Raw genomic sequence first — 24229 nt, 5'->3', positions numbered from 1 at the left:
AGGGAAACCTAACAGGGCCTCCCTTGATTGCTCCCTCACCTGACAAAGACCCCACGCCCTGCCACGTGCCTCGCGTGGGCCGAAGGGCTCCCGCTCTCGTGAAGTCACCAGGGCTAGTCACGTGCCGCCCCGAGGCCCCGCCCCTGCACTGACCTCATGGCCCCTCCTCTGATCGCATGGTTCCACCCCTCGCTGTGACGCCACGGGCCTCGGCCCCGCTCCAAAGTCTACCCGCCTTCTTCTGACAGACGCGCGACTGCGAGCTGCGGAGGCGGCTGTTCTTGCTGCTGCGGCCGCCGCGGCTGCCGCGGCGACGGTGAGTCGCCTCGACCATTCTAGACGGCTTCCCGCGCAGACCCCTGGGAGCAGGGCTGGGCACTCGCGGCCCGCGCGGGGAGGGATACGACCTCAAACCGCGCAGCCCCCTCCCCGCCCCCGGCCCCCGCGCGGTGCACGCCGGGCACTGTGGTCCCGCTGGCCCGCGGAGCGCGTTTTGGACACCCGGACGGACTACATCTCCCAGAGGCCTTTGGGCTGGCGGGGGGGGGTGTGCGCGCAAAGCCCCGCGGGGCTGAGGGTCTTGTCCTCCGAGCGCTTGGACCCGGGCTGTCTCGGCGTTCTCTCGGCCTTGGGCTTCCGGCCTCTCGAGGTAAAGGGACCCCGGGGGCGGCGCAGCGGGCCGGTCGCCTCCTCCCAGGATGCTGATGCGATCCAGAGCGGCCTTGGGGTTTTGACGTCGTACCGTCGCTGGGTTGGCCGGGCACCCGCGGGGCTGCGGTGACAGCTTAGCCAGGCTTCGGCTAGCGGCGGGCTTGGTGCCCCGAGGGCTGCCGGCCCGCTCCTTGGATCCCGCTATCACTCCTCCCACGTCCTCTGAGGGGAAGGTTGGGGAAGTACCATCCCCGGTTTTCCGCAGGGGCTGTTTCCTCAAGGAGGGGGGGTCGGGAGGAGGGTCCCGGCGACAAAGAAGCCTCTGCTGAGCTCCGTGGTGACCTTGGCAGGCCAGGCGGGCCCCGCGCGGCTCTCCCTCCCCCGCCCGCCCTGGTTTGCCTACATCTGTAAATCTCTGCGCCCGCTCTCGACCGCACACGCCGGTGCCGAGGGTGGAGACAGTGACCTGGCCTATCTTTGGGCCCAACCTCATGCCATCGGGGACTTTGGTGTAGTTGAACTCACGGCGTCATGCGAGCCCGGGTTTGGGCACTTGACTTATTTAAGGGTATGCGTGTTTCTGCTTTCCTCTAAATGTTCCCAGGAGGCCTCTCAACAGGTGTCAGGTAAGGAGCAAGAGGCTATAAGTTTCTCCAGTATGGGCCTAAGATCCTCTGCATCAGAGTCATCGGGGCCCTCGTTAAAAGGGCCGATTCCGGGGACCCACCCCCAGAGGTTCAGATGTAGCAGTTATGAGATGTGCCCCAGGACTTTACTTAATAAGTTCCGCAGATAATTCTCGGGCTCATTTGGGGTTGAGAACCTTGGTCTTAGTGTGAGGAGGATGGAAGACCTTGAGCATAGGGTTTATACCAGTTTCATGTGTGTCCTGTGGGCTGCTGGGCAGGGCAGTGCCTAGCAAGTGTGACCTTGCTCCTCCGTGCTTTGTTTCTTCCCTCAGGGCTGATCTAAGAGTCTGGTGGGGAGAGGCACACCAGCTCTGCCTTGCCCTCTGCCAAACGTTTAATTATGAAAAGTTTCAAACGTACAGGAAAGTTGAAGAAATTCTACAGTGAATGCCACCTAGAATGTCCAACATTTTATTGTACTTTATCACAAATCTAACCATCCAGCAGTCCATCTGATTTTTTTGTTTTTACGTGTGTCAAAGTAAGTTGCAGATATCGGTCTGTCCCCCCCTAAATAGTTAAACATGCATATAATTAAGTAGTCTTAGAATTCTTCTTGTTTTTTAACTAACGGCATATTTGAGAGTCATTCTCTCTGCCTCCCGCCCCTGAGGAGCTGAGGACTCTGGAGGTTTTTCTATAGGATGGGCCTCTGGAACCAAGAAAGAGCTTTACATGTGCTCTTGCAAAGATTTGAAAACAGCAGGCCATGGTTCTAGAATCACCCTAAGAGCAAAAACATGGACTGTGTGACATAGAATGATACTTGAGGGAACAAAATTGTTGTGAGGGGGAACTGATGGGATGTGTCCCGATGGCCGGGTCGCCGCATGTATTGCGTCGGCAGGAACTGACGTTAAGTCGTCAGCTTGCAAGCCATTCCTGCTCTCTACACTATAAGCTTTCCCAGTTTGAATCTGCTGGTTTGGTGTGTTTTCTAAAGCCCTAGGGGCACAGGGCTCCGTAGCCCAGTGAACAAGCTCTGAGTCCCTTGGGCCCAGGTACTTTATTCCATAGCCACAGACACCAACCCTAACCCTCTTCAGTGGTCTGAAGGGGAGAGAAGAGACAGGTCCTGTGAAAATTCGTCTCCACTTTCAGAAACACTATTCAAAGGGCACGGATGTATTTGTACTCATGTAGGACACAGTCAGGGAAGTGTGGCAGTTCAAGTCATGGCATCTTATATTGATGTCTCTGCCCTTAGGCGGAGGAAGGCAGTTGTGCCAGTGAGAAGGCAGCATGCAGTGGGAGCTCGGCCCTTAGTGGGGAGGAGAGAGGAGGAGAGCCAGGCTGGCAGTGGTGGCATGAGGCTTATTGTGCCCCACAAAGGGACTTGGAAGTGGAGTGCACGGAATGGAAATGTGCCGGTTTCTAGGATCCCACAAAGGTCTTCGTTCTCTCTTCTCTGCATAGTCAGGACTCTCCCAGACACATCTCCCTTGGAGGTGGTAGAGGCTGCAGTGCAACTTAGTGCTGCAGGGAACAGGGGGCACCTGGCCTGGGACCTGTGGCAGGCAGAGCCTCTCGCCCTTAGAGGGCCACGAGGACCACGCTAGAGGCCTTTTTGTCGCTTCCAAGCTGTGTGACAAGTCATTCGCCCTTCCAGAGCCTCAATTGCTGCGTCTGTGGTAGGTGAGGAGCAAACCCAGATGAAGGCCTGTCTCTACTGTAAGCGCTGAGAAGATTAGGGTCCCCTAATATGAGACTGAAGACAGCACGAAACCGTGCAGTGCAGGGTGAGGAAGGCCAGTGGCGTTCTGATTCTTTCCATGAAAGCGGTTGTGATGTGTTTTTGGTAATGTTGGATCATTTTTCCAGAAAACATTTCTCATCACCTTTTTGGTACTCCTGATCTGTGGGTGCTGTGAGCTCCTGCGTGGTCTGTCCACTGGGTGATCCAGGCCATCAATTCTTACCACAAGGAGGTGTCCAGTAAAAATTGTGAAGGTGCTGGATACATAATGTGTTCAGTAAGTGTTGATTCTGTCTAAACTCAGATCTGTTTCAGTGTCTGTGTTTTTCCTTCAAGGAGAAACAGAGGCCAGGGAAGGTGGAAGTAGGTAGGGAATGGCGGAAGGGTCTCCCTGGGTGGGGTTTGAGGAGAATTCTAACCTGTTATTACTTCAGGAAGACGCGAAACGGTTGTCACAGTCCTAATTAACATTAAGAGCAATAGTCTTACAAGTTGGGGAAACAGCAGGGAATGAAGTTTTGTCTGCAGTGTGTGCCTTTTGTATGTGCTTTGTTCCCACCGGACAGAACTCTCACCTGTGTTTTGTCATTGCATGCAGTGTCAGCTCTGCAGATGTAGCTCAGGCACCTCTGAGTCTCACGGCTGAGGAAGCAGCCAGAATACCAAATGACTTGTTCAGGGTTGCCAAATAATGGCAGAGCAGAGCCCCAAACCCAGCTCTCCTGAGACAGCAGGGTCTGAAGGGAGATGGGGGCTCCCCGGCCCCCTTGTGAAAACTGCTCCCTGGACTCGACTGTGACTCAAGAAAGGGTTTCTTTTCTTGTCTGGATTTTTGGCACTCTCATCGGGAAGCCAGCACACTGCTTCTCGGCTGAGGCTGTGCTCTGGCCCAGTGGCTGTGGGTTAGGGACAGCATGGGAAGCCTTCCCTCACCGACCTGCTTATTAAACACACCTGTGCCAGGGACTGAGCTGGGTCCCAGGAAAATGAGGGGGAGAGTCCCAGTGTTCTCCAGTGGGGTGACAAGAGTGAGGGACAGAGGATCCCCACCGCAGGGAATTACAGGAGAGGCTCCATCTTCTGGAAAGAGGGTTTGGAGGCTGAAAGAAGGGTCAGTGGAAAGGTTCTTTGGTGGGGGCGGGGTTTGGTTTGTTTGGGAAAGGGTGAGTTACAGTCTTGGGTGGCTGGAGTGTAGTGTGGTAGAGAGATCTGGAACACACGGCCAAGTCCAGACTTTTCCCCTTAAACCTTGACCAGTAAACCTTGACCTTAAACCTTGACCAGTAGATGAGCTCTGAGAGCTTTGTGAACCATGGCATTCGCAAGGCTTGCTGACAGGTCAGGGTTTAAGGGGCAGAGACAATTCTGGAACATCTCTCAGACGTCCATCTTGGGGACAGGGGTACTGCTAACTGAAGCAGGGCCTGCGGGCTGGGGGACAGAGCTCCTGCCTGGGAGTATCAGCCAGGCTGTGTTATCATCCAACTGGTCAGCTGATATTTGATGTGCTGCCTGGGGCTGTGGAGAGACTGGCCCCAAACACCACCCCTGCCCTCTGGGAGCTGCCGGTCTGCCTGGGGAGGCTGCGCCTTTGATCACAGTTCTTTCCCCCTTGCTCCTAGTGACTCTTGCTCCAGTCCTGGAACCCCTGCCCACCTCCTTGCGGGCCTACCTAGGGCCCACCTGGTCCCTGAAGCCTTCCCAGGGCCCCCACCCACAGACCGCCCCCTCTCTCACGTGGAGCACCTACTGTCACGTATTCTCATTTGGGTTTTGCTGAGTATCTTTTGCAAAATTTTTTCAAGTGTGAGCTGGCTTTCCAGCTGGATCTGCAGCTCCCTGAGGGCAGGGACCAGGGAGGTGAGTGGCCTCTATAGAGGGCCTATGAAATGTTGGCTGAATTAAAGAGTCAGGAATCTTAAGTCTTTTCAAACAGGTAGTCACTTGAAAGAAAGAATAAGCAAACAAACTTGGGTAGTGATGGCTCTGCTGAATAAAATTGGCTAATCCCAGAGCTAGAGGAATTTTGTGTTGCTTACGTGACCACTTCTCAGCTCTGGCACTCGGAGCAGGCCTCGGTTTCTGTCCCCATGGAGGCAAGCTCAGGCGAGCTTGGGTCACCTGTCTACCTGCTTTGCCTGGGGAGTATGGGGGCCACACCGGGGCCCATTTCTCTGTGGTCCCAGTCACACTGGCCAAAAAGAACCTGTGCCTGCCGGAGGTGGGGGCCAAGCGCTGTAGGGTTCAAGACTCTCGGGGACCCACGTTAGTGCCCAGGCACAGCACGGGAAGCCCTCCATCTCACTCCTGCCCCGACTCTGCCCAGCCGCCCGCCCAGCCACGGGCGTGTGGACATGCTCCAGGCCTCTGCGCGGAACTACTTCCCCAGGACCTTTCCCCGGCCGTGTACATGGCTCGTGGCTCTCGCCTCACCTCCGTCCTGTCTTTGCCTGAAGGTTCCCCGCTCAGAGAAGCCCTCGCTTCCCTGCTCCTCTGTCCTCTGTGGTGCGCCTCACTGGCTGACATACAATGTATTTTACCAGTTTATGTGTTTTACAGCCCCTCCCCCACTGGATTTTGACATGAAAACTGCTTTTTCCCCCATCTTCAGGGCCTAGATGCGTGCTGGCTGTTTGTGTGTTGAATAAAATCATGTATGTGTCTGCCCTTCAGCTGTCCCATCTCTCTACTGGCTGGTAAGGCCTTGAGGTGTAGGGCCCGTGGTCTGTGTGTGCTCCATCCTCCCTGGAGCGGGGAACACAGATCTGCGTAGAGTTGAATTCCCTAGTGAACGTGCAGGGGTCAGGGCTGCAGTCAGCCGGCAGGGCAGAGGCCTCCGGTCCTGGTGCCCTGTGGAGGCCTTGGGTGGCACCAGGGGAGGCACGCAGGAGCCCTCGTTCTGTTCCAGGAGAAAGGGAGGGACTGGTCAGCTCACTTCACTTGTTTCTCTTTTTGTCCTGGGTGCAGTGAAATCCATGTACACTCACACAGTGGAATTCCACCATGCATAGCACTTTGTTGGGTGTTCAAGATTCTGCTTAAGCAAAATTTGGAGCAACATTTTGGAAAATGTGTGAGATAAGAGATGGGACTGAGCCAGCTGCAGTGGGAAGGAGCGCTGGTTTGAGACTCGACTCTTGTCTGAGCAGCTGGGCCAGGCTCCCCATCAGGGAGCAGCCGGAGGGCAGGCGCCGCTGTCTTGCCCGCTGTTATCTGCAGCACCGCGCCCAGGCCTGCCTTCATGGGTGCTTAGTAATGTCGGAAGACCAAACGTATGTCAGCTGAGACCTTGGACTTGGTGATCCCTAGAGACACTTGTGGCCTGAAAGGTGGCCTCTAGATGTATGTAACAGAGAGAAATACGCACATGGCCGAAAATAAGGCAACCCCAGATACAGCGTGAGCTCTCATTTCCTCAAAGAGAAGATCCAAAATAATTCTGTCCCAAAAGGCACAAGCCAGCTCTTTGGGTCAGATGTCCATTTAGAGTGGTATGAATTTAGTTCAATTTCCATATACTGTTTCATGGAGTGTAATTTCACATGCTGATTAGATTTGTTCCCCACTCAGGTTTCCCAGGGCACTTTTCCGGCTCTTCCCCTTCACCTTTGTGGACATCGTGTCCTTGTCCTGGATGCTAGCCCCTCTGGATTGTCAGTGCCAGTCGTGTGAGCGCCCCTTGCTACACGTAGGGGCGTTTCCGCTGGAGTATCCCTGTACTGTTGTGTGTTCTTGAGTTTTTTCGTCAGTTCTGTATGCAGCTTCTTACCGTGTGCCCTTTCACAGGGTGTTTACGGCACATTACGGCACATCTAACCATTGCAACTGTGAGGTCCTACCCCAGGAATAATTACTAGTCTGCTAGGTGTCTGCTGGCTTTGGGCTTCTTTCTTTTCACTGATTCCATCCAGGTGACCTCTAGAAGCGTGTCACGCTGGACTGGCTGCAGCTGCTGTTCTTCACCCAGCAGTGCTTAGTGTAGAAGAATTGAGAGACTGCCTGCAACAGGAGGGACTTAAATGATGCAGAGGCACTCCCTCCTTGTGCTCACGGAAAATGAGCAGTACCTCCGGGACTCAGAGCTCACGAGGGCAGAAAGGCAAAGCCGTTCTCTTGGGAGCACAGAGGTTCCCCCACCCCCAACAGAATGGGGGGACTCGGGCAAGGCCCAGCTGCAGGCTGAGTTCCTCTCCTGGGCCAGCAAGGCCAGTAGGCCTTTGTGTCCAAAATAAGACTCTTACAGCTGGATGGGGACCTTGTAGTGGCCATGTGGCTTGGCTGCACTTAAGGCCCTAGAGCTTTTTCCTGGATCAGGATGGTGTATCTTGATCTCAGATAACCAGTTAAAGTAGAGTCAATCCAAAGACTGTCCATTTGTGTCAGCTCGTGTAGGTGGTGTAGTGGGGAGCATAGCTGCCTTGCATTTTGTGTCAGCTCAACAAAGGCAGAGTTAAGGACTTTTTCTTTTCAGGGTTCCACTTTGATTGCCTAAGCGATGGTTCTTTAGATTCATTGCATTTCTAAAATTAGTCAGCCTTCTGGTTACCAAGCCCTGCCTGTCCAGCAGGTGCAGATGACTTGTTTATCCACTCGTGGTTGCAGCTGCATCTGTTTTCTGCCCTTTGCTCCTCATCCCCCTCCTGTCTGTACTTCCTTCTTCTGTGTCAATAGTAGAACATGCGGAATCCAAGCTCCTGAGCTTGGTCCTGCTTGGGAGGCGGCTCAGAGGGCAGGAGGAGACCTGTGCTCCCAGCGCCAGCTCCAGCTAGTGACCTCGGTCAAGCCCTGTGATGCTGTCAGTCTCAGTTCTGTCATGTGTCTATTGGGATTTTCTCACCTGCCTCCTCTGCCGGTGACTTCCTGCTGGCTCTCCAAGCAGGGTCTCTGAGGCTAGAACTACCTTGGATGGCCTTTATGTCCCAGCTTCACAGGTCTAGACCCTCAATTTTACTGGAGCACTGGGAAGTGACTTGGTATAGAGAACTGACCTGTGTTACCAAATTCCTACAAAACGGAAGCAAAGACCACTCCAACTCATGAGAGGGGAACAGCCCAGTCCTTGGGTTTGCTCCTTGGAGCATTTCTTTCCCTACAGACAGAACTAGATTATGGTCAGAGACACCTTTTCTGGACTGAGGAGGAATACACATAAATATAGCACACTTACAGTGAGCATTTTGAGGAAGGAACCAACCAAAGGAGCTGCCCACCCTATAAAAACTAGAAACTACACAGAAATAAAAAGTTTCTGTGTGTGTGTGTGTGGGTGGGTGTGTGTGTGCAAACAAATCATCCAAAATCTCACTGTCCAGAAAAAAACCACCCTTAACATTTGGTGTGTAATCTACATGTAAATACACACATCTCTCTGAGAAGGGATCGCACTGTACATGCTATGTGGTGCTCTATCAAGTCCATCTTTCTATGTCAGTAAAGGTAGATCCACATAATTTTGAGGGAGTGAATATAGTTACATCGTATAGGTTAACCAGATGGGTAACTAGTCCCTTTGGTTGAACATCAAGACGTTGATATATAGAAACATTTTTACATGTGAACCTTTGCTCATGTGTTCGTTTATTTCTAGGACAAATGCCTCAAAATGGAATTAATGTGTTAAAAAGAATGTGCAGGAGTGAGATTGTCCTCCAGAAAAGTTGCATGAACCCACTGTGCTGTGGCCCAGGTGCCCTTGCCTCTGTCACGGGGAGTCAGAGTGGTTTGCCATGGCTCTGACCAGAATTCAGCGTGATGTAAATTGTGCATTTATGATTGTCATCATCACAGTTCCTAGAAGTCTTACTACTTTCTAGCTTAGAACCATTCTTTGAGTCCTATCTGCCTTTTGATTTTGCTTCTGATTAAGAGCAACCAATGTATTCTCTTTTCTGTTTTATTGTATACTTCCTTTTCCCACACTCTGCTTGCGTCTCCATAAATACAACTATTTGTATTTATGCAAACCATGATTTGTGTTTATTGAACACTATGTGACAGGCTCTGAGCTGCGTGCTCTTCATCCATGACCTCATTTATGCCTCATCACAACTTGGTGGGTCAAGGACGGCTGCTGCCATTTCACAGATGAGAAAACTGAGACTCTGGAACATTAGGTGGCCAGATGGGTGGGACCTAGTGCCTGGGTACTAGCAGGCAAGGAGTCTGCCCTTCCTGCTTGGCCTGTGACATCAGGGCTCAAGCCTCCCCGGGGAAGGGCATAGGCTGTGGTATTTGGGGCCATTGGCTTAGGCTGATGTATCAGCTCCGTTGAGCCATGATACTCATCAGGGAGAAGAGTATAGGGCTGGGTGGGAGGAGAGCAGACAGATGGGAGAACCAAATCTACTTTCTGGTCCTTTCCATGTCTTTAGCTTGTTTTGAGGTGTTTAGAATTCCCAAGGCATCAGATACACCCAGGTTCAAGCGTAAAAATAAATGGTATGCAGCCACCAGTGATGCTATCTGAGGGAGGGATTGTCTCTCTTGTCCTGCCTGCATCTTTAAGGACAATGGAAAAGGGGCTGAGTTCAGGATTTCCAGTCCCGCCAGGGCTGAACTTGGCAGCCTAAGGGCCTGCTCGGCAAGGCAGTGTGAGCTAGAGGAAGCCAAGGCATCGGGAAGTCCTAATGGGAGCTTTTCAGTGATGGACCACTTGTTTACATACCTTCAGGCCCAAGGAGCACTATTTATTTTTAATGGTACTTGTTTTCCTTCCTTGTTAATAACTAACTGGAAATTGACCAATTACAAGTAGATTCTGGCTACCTTGGATTTGAGAATTACTGGAAAACTAGCTTCTCTGTTTCTCTTTGATATTGAGGTCTGGCTGCATTTACTAGGAAACTCACAGTAACCCAGCTAAAACAAGTTAGTTTGTTTCTCACTACAAGATAGGTGAGAGAGGTGGTCCATTCAGTGCTGGAATGGTATCTCCATGGTCATCCAGGGCCTGGGTACCTTCAGTTGTCCTTAGCATGGCTTCCATTCCCAAGGTCACCTCGTGGTCAAGCATGGCCGCTAGGGCTGTCACATCCATCTTCCTGGCAGCAGGCAGGAGGAGGGCCTGAGGACATGGGCTCCATCTCCCGGCCGAGGTGGCTCCCTTTTAGCACCTTCCAACAAGAACATATGTCACTCTACTGTGACTCATTGGCCAGAACTTAGCCACATGGTCACATGACTGTAAGAAGGGCTGAGACCATCTTAGCAAAGATACTGCTGCCCTGAATAAAAATGGAGTTCTGTGGTCCAGGTGGGGAAACCGAGGCGTGGAGAGATTATATAGGGTCATACAATCCATCGGTGGCGCTCTTCAAATTTTACTGCTGGTCTAGAAAGGAAGTCAGTGTCTTTGTTCCCGAAGGCTGAGTTGAGGGGGTGGTGCATGCGGTGGGGGGTGGCTGCTCAGAGGAGAAGGGCTGGGGTGCTGCTGTGGGCTGCGTGGCCTGAGGTCCTTATCCTGCCTACTGGCCCAGGTCCTCTGTCCCCACAGAGGTCTGTGGTCTGCAGGTCTGAGGTCTGTGCGCTGCAGGGCAGCCCCTGCGCCTCGTACCCTCTGAAACAGTCCTGAGGCTCGATGGCTCCAGGCTGCCGTCTGGCCACCCACACCGGGCGCAGCCTCCTTCCTGAGGCCTTGTGACTCACTGTCCTGCCCCTGTCCCGTCCTCTCCTTTGCCTGCTAGTCTCATTGACCCCACCTCCTCCCCCCGGCTTACTTGGAGAGTTGCTCCCTGACCCCCGGAAAGGGTCTGATCTTTCTGTACTTTCACAGTGTACTTTCTTGTACACCACTGGTTTCACTGTGTACTTAGGTTTGGTGTTTCTGGTGTGTATTTGACTCCTGTCTCCCCCACTCAGTTGTGAGCTTCTGGAAGGCAGGGACCGAGCCACTCACTCCCTGACACTTCCCAGCCTGTGCCCAGCGCAAAGTAGGTGCTACACAATGATCAGCACCAACAGACCGTTGGCTATTCCCAGAGGAAGTGCCGTCCCCCTCCAAGGGCCTCTGTTAAGTGGCCACCAAACAGACTGTCCTTAAGCCCACCCCTGGGAACTTGGGAGAACAGGACGGTACGTGGCGTCGCCCAGGGAGTCAGCGGCCATCCCTGGTGAATAAGCCCCCAGCCACAGGGACACCTCACACTGCCTGGTCCTTCATGGTCCACGTAGCCTCTACAGTGGGCAGGCGGGCTGTGGACGATGTGGGCCAGGCCCCCTTGCTCAGCAGGGGCTGAGTGTGCTCCCCGTCCCCCATCCTCTGGGTGGGCCCAGGGGACCCCCCCGGGGCACTTGGCTTTCACCCCGGGCCTCCACCCTTCGCGGAGCAGTGGGCGCCTCCTTGGTTCAGCAGATGTGAGGCTGTGGGCAAGACGAAAAGCTGCCTTTCAGTTTCCCTGGCAAAGCCCAAAGCCCCTCTGGCCAGACGCCTGGAACCTGCCTCCTGGGGACAGAGGAGCCCCTCTGAGGCCAGCTGGCATCCTGGTGCCATGGCTGCCGGAGGGTGGGGGGTGAGTTCCTCTGGCGGGAGGCAGTGGGCAGGCCAGCCCAGCTCTGGGAAACTCGGCCCTGCAGCTGCTGCCACTAGGGTCTCGGGTGGATGCCAGTGTCTGGGCAGAGTGCCCTTCCCGGGGCATTGTAGCCCATGGAGCTCCAGGGCAGTTGCCTGGAAGGAGCGATGGCCCTTTAGAATGATTGCTAGTATCTCTTCCTTTCCAGAAGTTGTCTTAGGGGCTCACAGAGCAGTTGGCCGCCACTTGGCTGTGCCGCAGTGACCTCTTCCGGGCTGAGCCGCTCAGGCTGGGCTTGATTACGAGTACCCCGGGATCCTGGGGGAATGCACACCAGGATCCCCGCTCCTATGGGAGCAGAAGCTGCCATAGCAGAGGCATCAGTGCCTGTTTTGTTTTCCTTCCCGTTGGAAGTTGTTCACAATAATTGACCACAATAGCAGGTGCCATTTATTCAGTGTTCTTGTGTGCTCGGCCTCAAGCTACTGCTCTGGGTGTTTTGCTTACGCTGTTTATTATAAAACTTGCTCCAACCCTGAGAGGTAGGCATGATTATCCCCATTTACAAACCAAGAAACTGAGGCTCAGTGAGGTCACACAGTTGGAAAGTGGTGGAGCTGAGTCTGAACTAGTCTGATGCCTCCTTAAAGCCTTGCACGTTGCAGCAAGCATGTCCCTGGGGTGGGGCCTCGGTGTGACAAACAGCCAGCTCAGAGACTCACCGGCACAGTCCACTCTCAGTCCTGGGACTCTCGGTCCCTCTGGCCCTGACCCTGCTCTGCCTGCAGGTACCCTCTTACTGGCTTGGGGGTTCCTCTAGCCCGGCAGCTCTCGAGAGGTGACGTGCAGTCTCCTGGAGGCTTCCTGAGACCTTCTGGGGCGGAAGGTCAGAACTCTGTTTATAAGGACACCAAGACGTTATTGGTTATATTGCCTTTTTCGTTGTGTTGGCATTAGCATTGGCGGTGCAAGAGTAGCGGGACTTAGCTCTGCTCAAGGCGTGGCACGTGGCACCCAGCTGTGCTAGTCATTGTTGTGGTTGTGTTCACGCCAGTTTCATTTAAGAAAAAGCAGTAAAAATTATTGAGTTTATTATCTGGACCCTTGAGTACACATTTTTTTAATGTTTTAATGAAAGGACGCACATGAAGCATGCTGGAGACCTCAAGGGGAAGCATGTGTGCAGCTGTTTGAGCTGTGAGCTGAACTAGCGTTTTCATGGAGCTCCATATTTATTTAAAACAACTGACACACAGACTATGGTTATTCAGACTTGGGGATTTAGCAGACATTTTCTTGAAAATGAACAAAGTGAGCCTGCTAATTCAAGGGAAACAACTGACCTTTTGTTTTTGTATAAGTTGCCAATGATAAATTTGTTACTGTTTCCAATGATAAAATTTGAGCTTTCAAGTGAAGATGTCAGAATTTTGGAAAACTTGTATCTGCCACAGTGAGCTTGACAGCTTCCCAGTAGTTAAAGACTTTTCTGATGGGATTGGTGGTGATACTAACAATGTGATTTTTTTGAGGGAGGCATATCTCATAATGAGATGTGTTAACATTGCTAGATCTACATCATCAGGGCTCATAATCATGGACCATTATTTTCCGAATGACCCATGCATGCTGTTATAAAACGGGGCATGTGTAAAAGATCCATTCCAAATACAAGGTGGCCCAATGATTTTCAATGTAATAGGAAAAATTTGTTGTTAAAGATTCAGATTCCATATTGCAACTAACCTTTAAGAAGCTACTGCCACCTGTCAGGTTTGGGTGTAGTGTTGAAGAATATCCACAATTACCTGAGAAGACTATTCAGATACCTCTCCCTTTTCCAGCTACTTACTGTGGGAGGCTGGATTTTCTCATACTTCAACCAAAACATCACAACAGATTGGATGGAGAAGCAGATATGAGCATCCAGCTGCCTTCTCTTAAGCCCGACTTTTTTATTTTATTGAAGTATAGTTGATTTACAATGTTGTGTTAATTTCTGCTATACATATATATTCATTCTTTTTCATATTCTTTTCTATTATGGTTTATGACAGGATATTGAATACAGTTCCCCGTGCTATACAGCAGGACCTTGTTGATCCACCCTTTATATGATAGTTTGCATCTGCTAATCCCAAACTCCCAGTCCTTCCCTCCCCCACCCCCACCCCTCTTGGCAACCACAAGTGTTCTCATGTCTATGAGTCTGTTTCATAGGTAAGTTCATTTGTGTCATATTTTAGGTTCCACATATAATTGATATCATATAGTGTTTGTCTTTCTATTTGACTTAGTATGATAATCTCCAGGTCCCTCCACGTTGCTGCAAATGGCATTATTTCATTCTTCTTTTTTTAAAATTTATTTATTTATTTTTGGCTGCATTGGGGCTTCGTTGCTGTGCACGGGCTTTATCTCTAGTTGTGGCGAGTGGGGGCTACTCTTCATTGCGGTGCGCAGGCTTCTCATCGTGGTGGCTTCTCTTCTTGCGGAGCACAGGCTCTAGGTGTGCAGGCTTCAGTAGTGTGGCACGTGGGCTCAGTAGTTGTGGCTTGCAGGCTCTAGAGCACAGGCTCAGTAGTTGTGGCACACGGGCTTAGTTGCTCCGTGGCATGTGGGATCTTCCCGGACCAGGGCTCAAACCCGTGTCCCCTGCATTGGCAGGCGGGTTCTTAACCACTGTGCCACCAGGGAAGTCCCTCATTCTTTTTTATGGCTGAGTAATATTCCATTGTGTATATGTACCACATCTTCTTTATCCACTCATCTGTTGATGGACATTTAGGTTGTTTCCATGTCTCTTGGCTGTTGTGAATAGTGCTATGAACATAGGTGTGCATGTATTGTTTTGAATTATAGTTTTGTCCAGATATATACCCAGGAATGGGATTGCTGGATCATATGGCAGCTCTATTTTTTGTTTTTTGAGGAACCTCCGTATTATTCTTCATAGTGGCTGCACCAATTTACATTCCCACCAGCAGTGTAGGAGGGCTCCCTTTTCTCCACACCCTCTCCAGCATTTGTTATTTGTAGACTTTTTAACGATAAGCCAGACTTTTAAAGGGTTTGCAAAAATGTAAAACAATGTCCATCTTCTTATTAAATTTGTTTTGGAAAGTAGTTATTTAAAAATTTTATTTATGTTAACATGTAATGAGTTAATCTTTTTAATGAATAAATACTTCTAACAATTCCTTATTTTTTATTTCTAGTAAGGTAAGTATTGATAGATATAACTCACAAAAACAATCTTTTTGGAGTCCTCAATAATTGAGTGTAAAGGGGTTCTGAGACCAAAAAGTTTGAGAACCGCTGCTCTAGCAGACCCTGGGGGAAAACTGATGTCAGAAAGTCCTCCTTCTGGGTGCGTCCTCTCCTTTCATCTCTGTCTCACCCCCCACATCTGTCCTCAGTCCTCCAGGAACCTGCACTCATGTACAGATGCGTCTCAGCTTCAAACTGCCCTCCCTGCCCTCCCAGTCCTCCTCCAGAAGGCAGTGTGGGTGTGTTTCCTCAGCAGAGACTGTCTGGGGTGGGGGGACCGGGGGCAGGGTTGGCACCCCCATGGTGGTGTGCAGGACAGCTTAGACTACAGAATGGAGTTTGCAGCAGCGGCTGAGCCAGTGAGGGGTGTATCCTGCTGGCCCGGTCCCAGGCCCTCCCAGCTCCCACGGGGAGCCACCTGGGCCACCTCAGGCTGCTGCCAGTTGGCCGGGCTCTGGCCCTGGGTCAACAGCAGCGCTCTCCACAGGGCACAGTGAGTAGCTGGGAGCAGAGCAGAACGCCAGAGCCGTTTCCCAGGGCCGGGAGGTCTTGTGCTTTTAACTCCACTCGGGAACATGGGGAGACCTGGCTTTGCAGAAAGTGCCCGGCCCTGTTCCTACCCCAGAGGCCCCAGTGCCTGCTGCTCTGGGGAAGGTGAGATGAGATTGCAGCAGGGAGTGGGTCCAAAGACAGACAGACAGACGTGGAGACAGGCTTCATCTCACTTTAGGGTGACCGGAATAATTCCCTCCTACATAAGAGCACAGGGGGTGAGGTGCTAGGCTGTGCTGGTTGTGGGGGCAGAGGCCAGATGCAGCTTTTAAGTGGCCCCATTCCATCCCCTGGTGGAACAGGGTGCAGGCCCTCTCCTCTCTCCCATGTAGGGGATGATGGTCCCAGAGCTTCTGGACACCCCCTTGTCCCTTGGTCTGTCCTCGGCTCCTGAGGAAGCTGTGGGCTAACAGCGCCTCTCAGCTTGCCAGCCACGCGCCCCACGCTGCCTCCCCGCCCTGGCCATAGTCAGGACATTCCTTTCAGGCTAGGCCTCAACCTGAAAATGCAGTGGAGGGGACACTGATCTCCTCTGTCAGTTTCATCTTCGGGGCCCCGTGACAGGTGCCCCAGGAATCCAGCCTCTGCCCTGCACACATTTCCAGCTCCTGCTTAGTTCCAGCCCAGACTTCAGCTTTTCGAAAGTGCTCTGTCTCCCAAGGCCAGTGGCTTCTAAAGTAGGAGCCGTCAGGGCTGGGGCAGCGGCACTTCGCTTTCATCCAGGGTGAAGTGGAAATTCCCCAGCATCCCCAAAACTGCCTGAAATCAGGTAAGCAGGAATTTAAGGCTCCTTAAAGAGGAAATCCATGAAGCCTGTGGCAGAGTAGAGTCAGCTCCCAGGTCCTGGGCGCCCTGCTCTGCACCTTACACCCACGTGCTGCTGGGGTCAGCACCTTGGCTGGCCAGCTGCTGAGCGGTCAGCTGGATCTCTAGCTCTCTTAGAGAATTTGTATTTTATCAGTACTATGACTGGGTAATACCTCTGCATCCACCAAGTCCAGAGGGCATAAAGGGGTGTGCTGTGTAACATCCTCTGGGCCCCCCGGGAGCTCCTGTTTGGTTTATGATAGACTCATGATGGCTCTCAGACAACTCTGTTTCTTCACAGTCTGTAGCTACAATATCTAAACAGAAGGCTGAGAGGCCTGTCTTGGGTTTCAGGGGCTGCAAGTTGGCTTCATTGAGCTCCCAGGACCATGGGCCTCCCTCTCCTCTGTTGGGAACTTGTGGCCCTTCCTGAGCCTCTTTTAACAGACGCTCCAGCACCTGCCCAACAGTGAAGTTGCCTGGGCTGTGATCTCAGATTCCACGCTTGCACTTGTAGCTTAACTTGAGCAGTGTGCGTTGTTTTTTTTTTTTTAATTAATTAATTAATTTAAATTTTATTTATTTATTTATTTATTTATTTATGGCTGTGTTGGGTCTTCGTTTCTGTGCGAGGGCTTTCTCTAGTTGCAGCAAGCAGGGGCCACTCTTCATCGCGGTGCGCGGGCCTCTATCACGGCCTCTCTTGTTGCAGAGCACAGGCTCCAGACGTGCAGGCTCAGTAATTGTGGCTCACGGGCCTAGTCGCTCCGCGGCATGTGGGATCCTCCCAGACCAGGGCTCGAACCCGTGCCCCCTGCATTGGCAGGCAGATTCTCAACCACTGTGCCACCAGGGAAGCCCCAGTGTGCGTTTTTATTGGAAAACTGTTTTGCTTTTGGACACGTGCCTTTTTTTTTTTTTAATATTATTGCATTCTTGAGGTTTTTGATTACACCTTAGAGACAATGCAGTTTTGTGGGAACACACACATCTGATTTTATATTGGGAGGCACTAGGGGAACTGGGGTTTGAATTCCTGAAATCTTCGTGAGCCGTTTTTCAGAAACCTCTCTTTCGTATTGGAGGGCCCTGCCCCCCAGTCTCTGCCACAGTTCAGGAAGGCAGCTGCAGTGTGGGTGTGGGTGTGGGTGTGGAGGGGAGGGGAGGAGACAGGAGCAGCTGGGCCATGGTGCAGTCAGGGCCTGGAGTGGAATGAGTGTCCTGCAGCAGTGCCTGCTCTAGGTTCTGCTGGACACCAGGGGAGGCCTCTGCCCTGTGTGCAGGGCTTATGCCATCATTATGATGGTGGGATTCCAGAGTGAATTCTTGCACTCTAGGAGATGACGGAATTAGATCCAGAGATTTTGGTGACAAGGCAGGCCATGCCTACATCCTCAGAAGTGTATGTGTGTGCCTGCTCCCCAGACATGGAGGGGCTAGTTCCTCCCTCTTAAACCCAAAGGTGCTCAAGCGCCTTGCCAAGCACAGTGCAGCTCTTCCCGGCCTGCTCAGCGACCCAGGACCCGCCAGTTTCCTGGTGAGCCACCCCCAGAGGCATCCCTGATGGGCGGAGCATGGCAGTGTGCAGCAGGTGCCAGCCTGGGTTCTAACAGACTCAGCATATTAGAGTTTTCTGCAGACTCGAGTCAAGCTCCTTAAGGAAAGCTGCCTCAAGCTCCTTAAGGAAAGCTGCCTTTTTCTCCCGTCGGGGTGGCTGTGGCTGCTGGCAGTGGCCTGAGCAAGGGTCCTCAGGCCCAGCATGCACAGCCAGTGCCCCTGGAAAGGGACCTTCTGTGACGTCCTCTAGAGGCTCTGCTGTTTACTGTTCTTGACCCCGTGCTATGAGGAGTCACCTGCAGGTGGGGGTGGAAGAGTCACGCCAGGGTCTTAGGCTTGGCTCAGCCTCTAATAAGCCATGGGACCTCAGACAGGTCCTGTCTTTCCTTGGCCCCCATGTCTTCAAAGGATAATTATAAGCAGCAACTCACAAGAGCTGGCATATAATTGATAAGCACTTGGGAAGATGTCCTCACTCTTAGTGATCAAAGAAGTAAACATAACCAAGTGTCATCTTAACATTACAAATCGTAACAGTAGTATTCAGAGTTTGCACTGTAAATCAGCATCATCCTTCACAGAAGGCATAAAATGTCCATACCCTTTGACCTAATAATCTCACTTCTGACAGGTTTAGCCCAAGGAAATAATCCAAGAAAGGGAAAGAGCATTAGCCAAAGGTGTTCCAGTTTTTTATGAAATAAGGAGCATTCTAAATGCTTTAATAGGGATTGGTCATGTAAACAGTGATGGGCCCATTTTTGGAAATATTAAAATCTATGGTCATGGAGTCTTGCAAGATGGAGGAAATATATGTGACACAATGTTAAAAGGATTTAAAACTTTGTCACAACGGCAACTATATAAAAATATAGGTGCCTATACATGCAGACTGGCAGGGACATGCAGAGACTGGCTGCATTAGGGTGATAAGGTTGGGCAATTTTGTTTTCTTTCAGTTTAATAGGTTTTATTGATATACAATTATCCACATACCATACGATTTCCCCATTTAAAGTGTGCAATTCAGGGACCTCCCTGGCGGTCCAGTGGTTAAGACTCCGTGCTTCCAATGCAGGGGGCACAGGTTCAATCCCTGGTCAGGGAGCTAAGATTCCGCATGCCGCAGGGCATGGCCAAAAAATTAAAATATTTTAAATAATTGTGTGCAATTCAGTGGTTTTTAGTATATTCACAGAATTGTGCAACCATCATTAGTCAGTTTTACAACATTTTCATCATCCCTAAAGGAACTCCGTAATTGCCGTTCTATGGCCAGCCCCCCAAACCCCTGGAAACCACGAATCTGCTTTCTGCCCCTATGGATTTACCTGTCCCAGACATTTCATATATGGAATCATATAATATGTGGTCCTTTGTGTCTGGCTTCTTTCACTGAGCATAATGTTTTCAAGGGTCATCCAGGTTGTAGCTGTGTCAGTACTTCATCCCTTTTCATGGCTGAATAATATTCCACTGTATGGAAATATATATATATCTCCAGTTTGTTTATCCATTTATCAGTTGATGGACACTTGAGTTGTTTACACTTTTTAGCTATTATGAATAATTCTGCTATGAACATTCTTGTACAAGTTTTTGTACGGACATGAGTTTTCAATTCTTTCGGGTATATACCTAGGAGCAAAATTGCTGGGTCATGTGGTAACTCTATTTTAACCTTTTGAAGAACTGCCAGACTGTTTCCCAGAGCGGCTACACCAGCAGTGTGGGGGGTTCCAGTTCCTCTACACGATACTTGTTATTATTGTCCTTTTCATTTTAGCCATCCTAGTGGGTAGGAAATGGTACCTTGTAGTTTTGATTTGCATTTTCCTTTTGGCTAACAATGTTCAGGTTTTTTTCATGTGCTTATTGGGCATTTGTTTATCTTTGGAGAAATGTATGTTCAGATCCTTTTGCCCATTTAAAAAAATTGGGTTATCTTTTTTGTTAATGAATTAGAAGAGTTCTTTATATATTCTAAATTGTACAGGTCCCTGATAAGATACATGATTTGTAAAAATTTTACTCCACTGTGTGGGTTGTCTTCCCACTTTCTTGATGGTATCCTTAGAAGCACAAGTTTTAAATTATGATGAAATCGATTGTATCTTTTTTCACTTTTGTTGCTTGGACTCAGTTCCTCTGGCCCTGCCACTGATTTAAATTTAATATTTAAACTTACTGACTCCAGGCTCCCTCTCCCCTGGCAGGATTGTTTGGGGCCCTCCATCCCCACATCGTTCTGAACTTAACACTGTTGGGCTCTAGGAGGGAGCTACACTAGGAGACTTGCTTTCACTGTATATATTTTTTATACTGTTTAGCTTTTTTTTCTAGTTCATATTATATCAGTTTAAAAAAATGAGTCTCACTTTAAAATGCTACTAATTTTTAGCCTTTTATGCTGCTGAATAGAGTGAAGGAAGTGTCTTACTAAAGGACACAGAATGCAGACCCAGGGGCGGGAAGATGGCCTGCTTCCCCCGCTTCTCCCCCAGTACCCGGCAGCAGGTGCTCAGCGGACCTTGTGAAGGAAATGACCAACGCTACCTCCTTCCTTCTCGCCCCATCCACTCCCCGACCAAAACAGCGCTGCTGCCGTGGGGAGAAGCCCTTGGTTCTGACTCCTTCCCACAGGGCATGTGGACGTGGGGGGGCTGCTCTGGGCCTGGTGGGGAGTGCACAGAGGACTGGCCGTGGCCCTGGGGAGACAGCAGCTGTGGGGAAGGGAAGGGGGGGCTGAGGAGTGGGTAGGGACACAGGATGGCGCTGAGCTGGGCAGCGGGGGAGACACCAGACATACAGTACCGAGGGAGTGTGGCTGCGTGGGGCCAGGTGCCCAGAGCGGCCCTGCCCCGCTGCTGAGGGCGCTACCTGTTCTCCCCCTGAAACAGCTCCCCAGAACCCTGTGTGTCCGCCCAGGCCGGCAGTAGAAGGAGCCTCACCTGCCTGTCTCCTCTGAGTACCTGGGATTGGAGGTAAAAACTCTCCCAGACCCCCTCCCACAAGCAGGCCACAGTGCCCTGGCGTGGAGGCCAGCCTGGTGCTCCCTAAGTTGGAGGGGAGGAGAGGACCAGTGACCAGACTGCCCTGTGAGAAGCCCTAGATTAGGTTCCCGAGCTGCTGGGTTCTGTCCCCTTCCCAGGGCCACCCCACCCTCTGGCTTTCACAAAGGAAGTGTGGGTGACCCCTGAAGCTGGTAGTTTCTGGGGGTTGGAGGATGGTGGCTCTGGGCTGGGTTACCTCAGCAATCGTGGGGCATCTCCAGGGCCTACAGGGAGCCCAGTCTGCTCTCTCAAAGGAATTGGTCCCAGCCCATCACAAGCGTGGAGATTTATGGGGAGGGGAGTGAAAGGTGACCTGAGCCCCGAGGGCAGGGGACACCTGCAGGAGGAGCCACAGGAGGCCCTGTGTGCTTGGGCTCAGCAGGGGTGGCTCTGAGGATGACCACACACCTTGTGCTGCAGCCCCTCATCACAGACCAGTGCCTGACTGGCGGTGGGGGCTGGGGGGGTGCGGGCTGGGAGCATACTTTGCATCTTGGTTTGTCCTCCAGGGTCCAGGAGAAGCAGCAAAGATGTCGAATGAGCCACCCCCTCCTTACCCTGGGGGCCCCACAGCCCCCCTTCTGGAGGAGAAAAGTGGAGCTCCGCCCACCCCAGGTAGGGTTCAGTGCTTGATTGCTGTCCCCTGCCCTTTCCAGCTGCCAGGAGCTGGTGCCTGGAGCAGCCCTCTGCCGATGGCTGGAGCCCTCTGAGCTTCCTCTCCCCGCCTCTCTGTGTCTCTCTCTGTCCAGGCCGCACCTCCCCAGCTGTGATGCAGCCCCCACCGGGCATGTCACTGCCCCCTGCAGACATTGGTCCCCCACCCTATGAGCCGCCGGGTCACCCAATGCCCCAGCCTGGCTTCATCCCCCCACATGTGAATGCAGACAGCACCTACATGCCTCCAGGTAAGCTGGAAAGGAATCCGCTTAGCCCAGCACCCAGCATGTCACCTGGGTTGCCAGCCAGCCTTTGCTGCGGGCAGGTAGTCTGTGTGGGTGTTTAATATAAGGGCGGGGGGCCGACAGTGAGTCTGGACCGTGGACATGGGAAGGTGCCCTAGAACACGGTACAGGTTCTGTGAGCCAGAGGTGTCCCGGGCCCTGCCAGGGGAGGGCTGGTTCCTGGAGGTGCTGCCAGGAACCTGAGTCCATGGTGGAGGCCTGGGATCCTGCTTACCCAGCAGCTCTTGAGAGAGACTACACAGGCTGGAGAAGGGCCCTGGTCAGGTGGGCTGGCCCCTGGCACCACAGTGCAATACCTGATGCTGGTGGGGAGGAGAGGCTGGTGAGAGACAAGGCTTTCCCTCCTGTGGTCAAGGTCCTTGAGCACAGTTCAGTCCCCTGTGTGTCAGAGGCAAGGGAGCTCAACGCATCAAGCTACTAAGACCGAGGAGAGGAGAGGTTAGGCCTTGTTCCCAGCTCTCTGCCCTATCTGGCTGGGCCAAGTAGCTTCTCTGTCTTGGTCCCCATGGGACAGGGACCAGGAAAGGCTGGGAGAATGTGGATGGTTACTTTGGCCCAGGGCCTGGTCCCCAAGGCTTCACCCTATGTCCTCGGGTGCTGGGGGCCTCAGGGCTTTGTGCTCACCTCTCACATGGGGCAGGTGGCAAGGCAGTGATCTGTCTTTGCTCCATCTTCCGTGTCATTCCAGGTTTCTACCCTCCTCCAGGCCCCCATCCACCCATGGGCTACTACCCACCAGGGCCCTACCCGCCAGGGCCTTACCCTGGCCCTGGGGGCCATACGGCCACGGTCCTGGTCCCTTCAGGGGCTGCCACCACAGTGACAGTGCTGCAGGGAGAGATCTTTGAGGGTGCACCCGTGCAGACGGTGTGTCCCCACTGCCAGCAGGCCATCACCACCAAGATCTCCTACGAGATTGGCCTGATGAACTTCGTGCTGGGCTTCTTCTGCTGCTTCATGGGGTAGGTGGTATGGCGCTTGCTGGGTGGGGAGGCTGAGCCCACCCACCACCACGCTGGAGTAGGCCCCGGCCCTCGGCGCCTTTTCTTCAGGCCTCCCTGTCTCTCCCCATCTCCGATTCAGGTGTGACCTGGGCTGCTGCTTGATCCCCTGCCTCATCAACGACTTCAAGGATGTGACGCACACGTGCCCCAGCTGCAAAGCCTACATCTACACGTACAAGCGCCTCTGCTGACGGAGCCGGGACTGGACTCCCCACTGTCAGTCTGGCCCCCTGTGCTTTGCTCCCCGCGCTCAGTGGCTCGCTTCCCCGCTCCCACTTGGGGGTGGAAGCCGTTCCACCAGTCCGTCCCCTGGAAGTCTTGTCCTCTTCGCCTTGCCCTTCCCTGAGCATCTGACTCTTTTGGCAAAAATTGTTGGATTTTAGGCCAAGGGTCAGCAAGTGGCAGGGGGATGGCACTGAGCTTGTGTGCTGCTGGTTTGCTTGGTGTTTGTGATCAGAAAGATAAGCAGGGAATGATCTCACATGGTCTCCCTGCTGGGGTCTCTTCCTCCATTTCTGAACCAGGTACAGGTTCGGTCCTGGGTCTTCCTGGGACCAAAAGCAGCCAGAGCAGTGGCTGGTTCCCCAGACCTGGGGCCTGCAGTGGGGCCTAGCCTGTAGCCACAGTCATTTCTGATCTGCTGGGCTGAGAGTGGGGGATGGACCCAGGCAGGCCTGAGTTTGTTTCTGGAGTGCTAGAGGCAGGTATGATGGTCAGAAGGAATGACTCTGGCCCTCAGAACTCAGGAACTCTTAACAGTGCCCAGAAGCCACCTGGGGTAATGTGGACGTTGGCACACCTGCAGGCCATGGGGTAAGAGATTGGGCCCTAGCTTGCCAAGAAGGGACTCTCCTCTGGCCCCTGCCCAGCTCCCTTTTCAGCCACACCTCTGTGAACCCCGGTCTTTGCTAGGGCCAGAAGGAATGCCCAGGAGCCTAGCCCATCTGTCTATACCATGTCCTTGCTGCATGTGGGCACAACCTCTGTGGGGTGTGTCCTAGCTGGGACTAGAGGTGACAGAGAGGAGGGGCCTCCTTGCAGGCACACTCAGATCTGCAGTGCACTCTCCACGGATCCTCTTCCCAGTAAGCGCTGCACCCTTTGCCCTGGCTGGCTTGCTGTCACCTGTCACTGTGCTCGCTCCAACAGCGGGCACTGCAGCAGGAGCAGCTGTGGCACTGGACAGGGGACAGGCTGGGGACGAGAAAGGAGCAGCCGCAAGTGGCAGAAGTGCCCTGGTGGACACCAGCCCTGCCCTGGGCCTGAGCCCACACTGTCTATTTCCTGAATGGTTTGTCTGTGAACTTGCTCACGTGGACCGCTGTATCCTGCTGCCGCCCCTCTCCTGGTCTCGCACTGCCACTGCATGGCCTCCTGTCACTGTGAATCGTGGCTGGTCTCAGTTTATAGTTTCTCATTAAATTGGCCCTTTCACTCCCCTGCCCGAGGCCTCTGCTCTCTTGCCTGGCTTCCTTCTTTTG

At 52.5% G+C, this 24229-nt stretch overlaps 1 protein-coding gene across 4 annotated transcripts; it reads left to right on the top strand.

Moving 5' to 3' along the window:
• The first annotated feature begins 214 nt into the window (after positions 1 to 214).
• CDIP1 (cell death inducing p53 target 1) lies at positions 215 to 24208 on the top strand. Of its 4 annotated transcripts, none has more exons than XM_036826671.1 (6): positions 215 to 316; positions 20630 to 20713; positions 21292 to 21397; positions 21532 to 21687; positions 22433 to 22706; positions 22828 to 24208. In XM_036826671.1, exons 3-6 carry the CDS (start codon positions 21313 to 21315, stop codon positions 22937 to 22939), a joined length of 627 nt encoding a protein of 208 aa, XP_036682566.1. In that variant the 5' UTR covers positions 215 to 316; positions 20630 to 20713; positions 21292 to 21312; the 3' UTR covers positions 22940 to 24208. The 4 variants fall into 4 exon arrangements, with proteins under 4 accessions (XP_036682566.1, XP_036682569.1, XP_036682567.1 ...); XM_036826670.1 differs by lacking the exon at positions 215 to 316 and adding an exon at positions 540 to 649; XM_036826674.1 differs by lacking the exon at positions 20630 to 20713 and having other exon boundaries at positions 226 to 316.
• The last annotated feature ends 21 nt before the right edge of the window (positions 24209 to 24229 follow it).

Source organism: Balaenoptera musculus, chromosome 15 (assembly GCF_009873245.2).
Source record: "Balaenoptera musculus isolate JJ_BM4_2016_0621 chromosome 15, mBalMus1.pri.v3, whole genome shotgun sequence".
NCBI classification, from domain to species: domain Eukaryota; kingdom Metazoa; phylum Chordata; class Mammalia; order Artiodactyla; family Balaenopteridae; genus Balaenoptera; species Balaenoptera musculus.
Note: the sequence above shows the minus strand (reverse complement) of the source record. Positions and strands in the feature narration are given on the sequence as shown.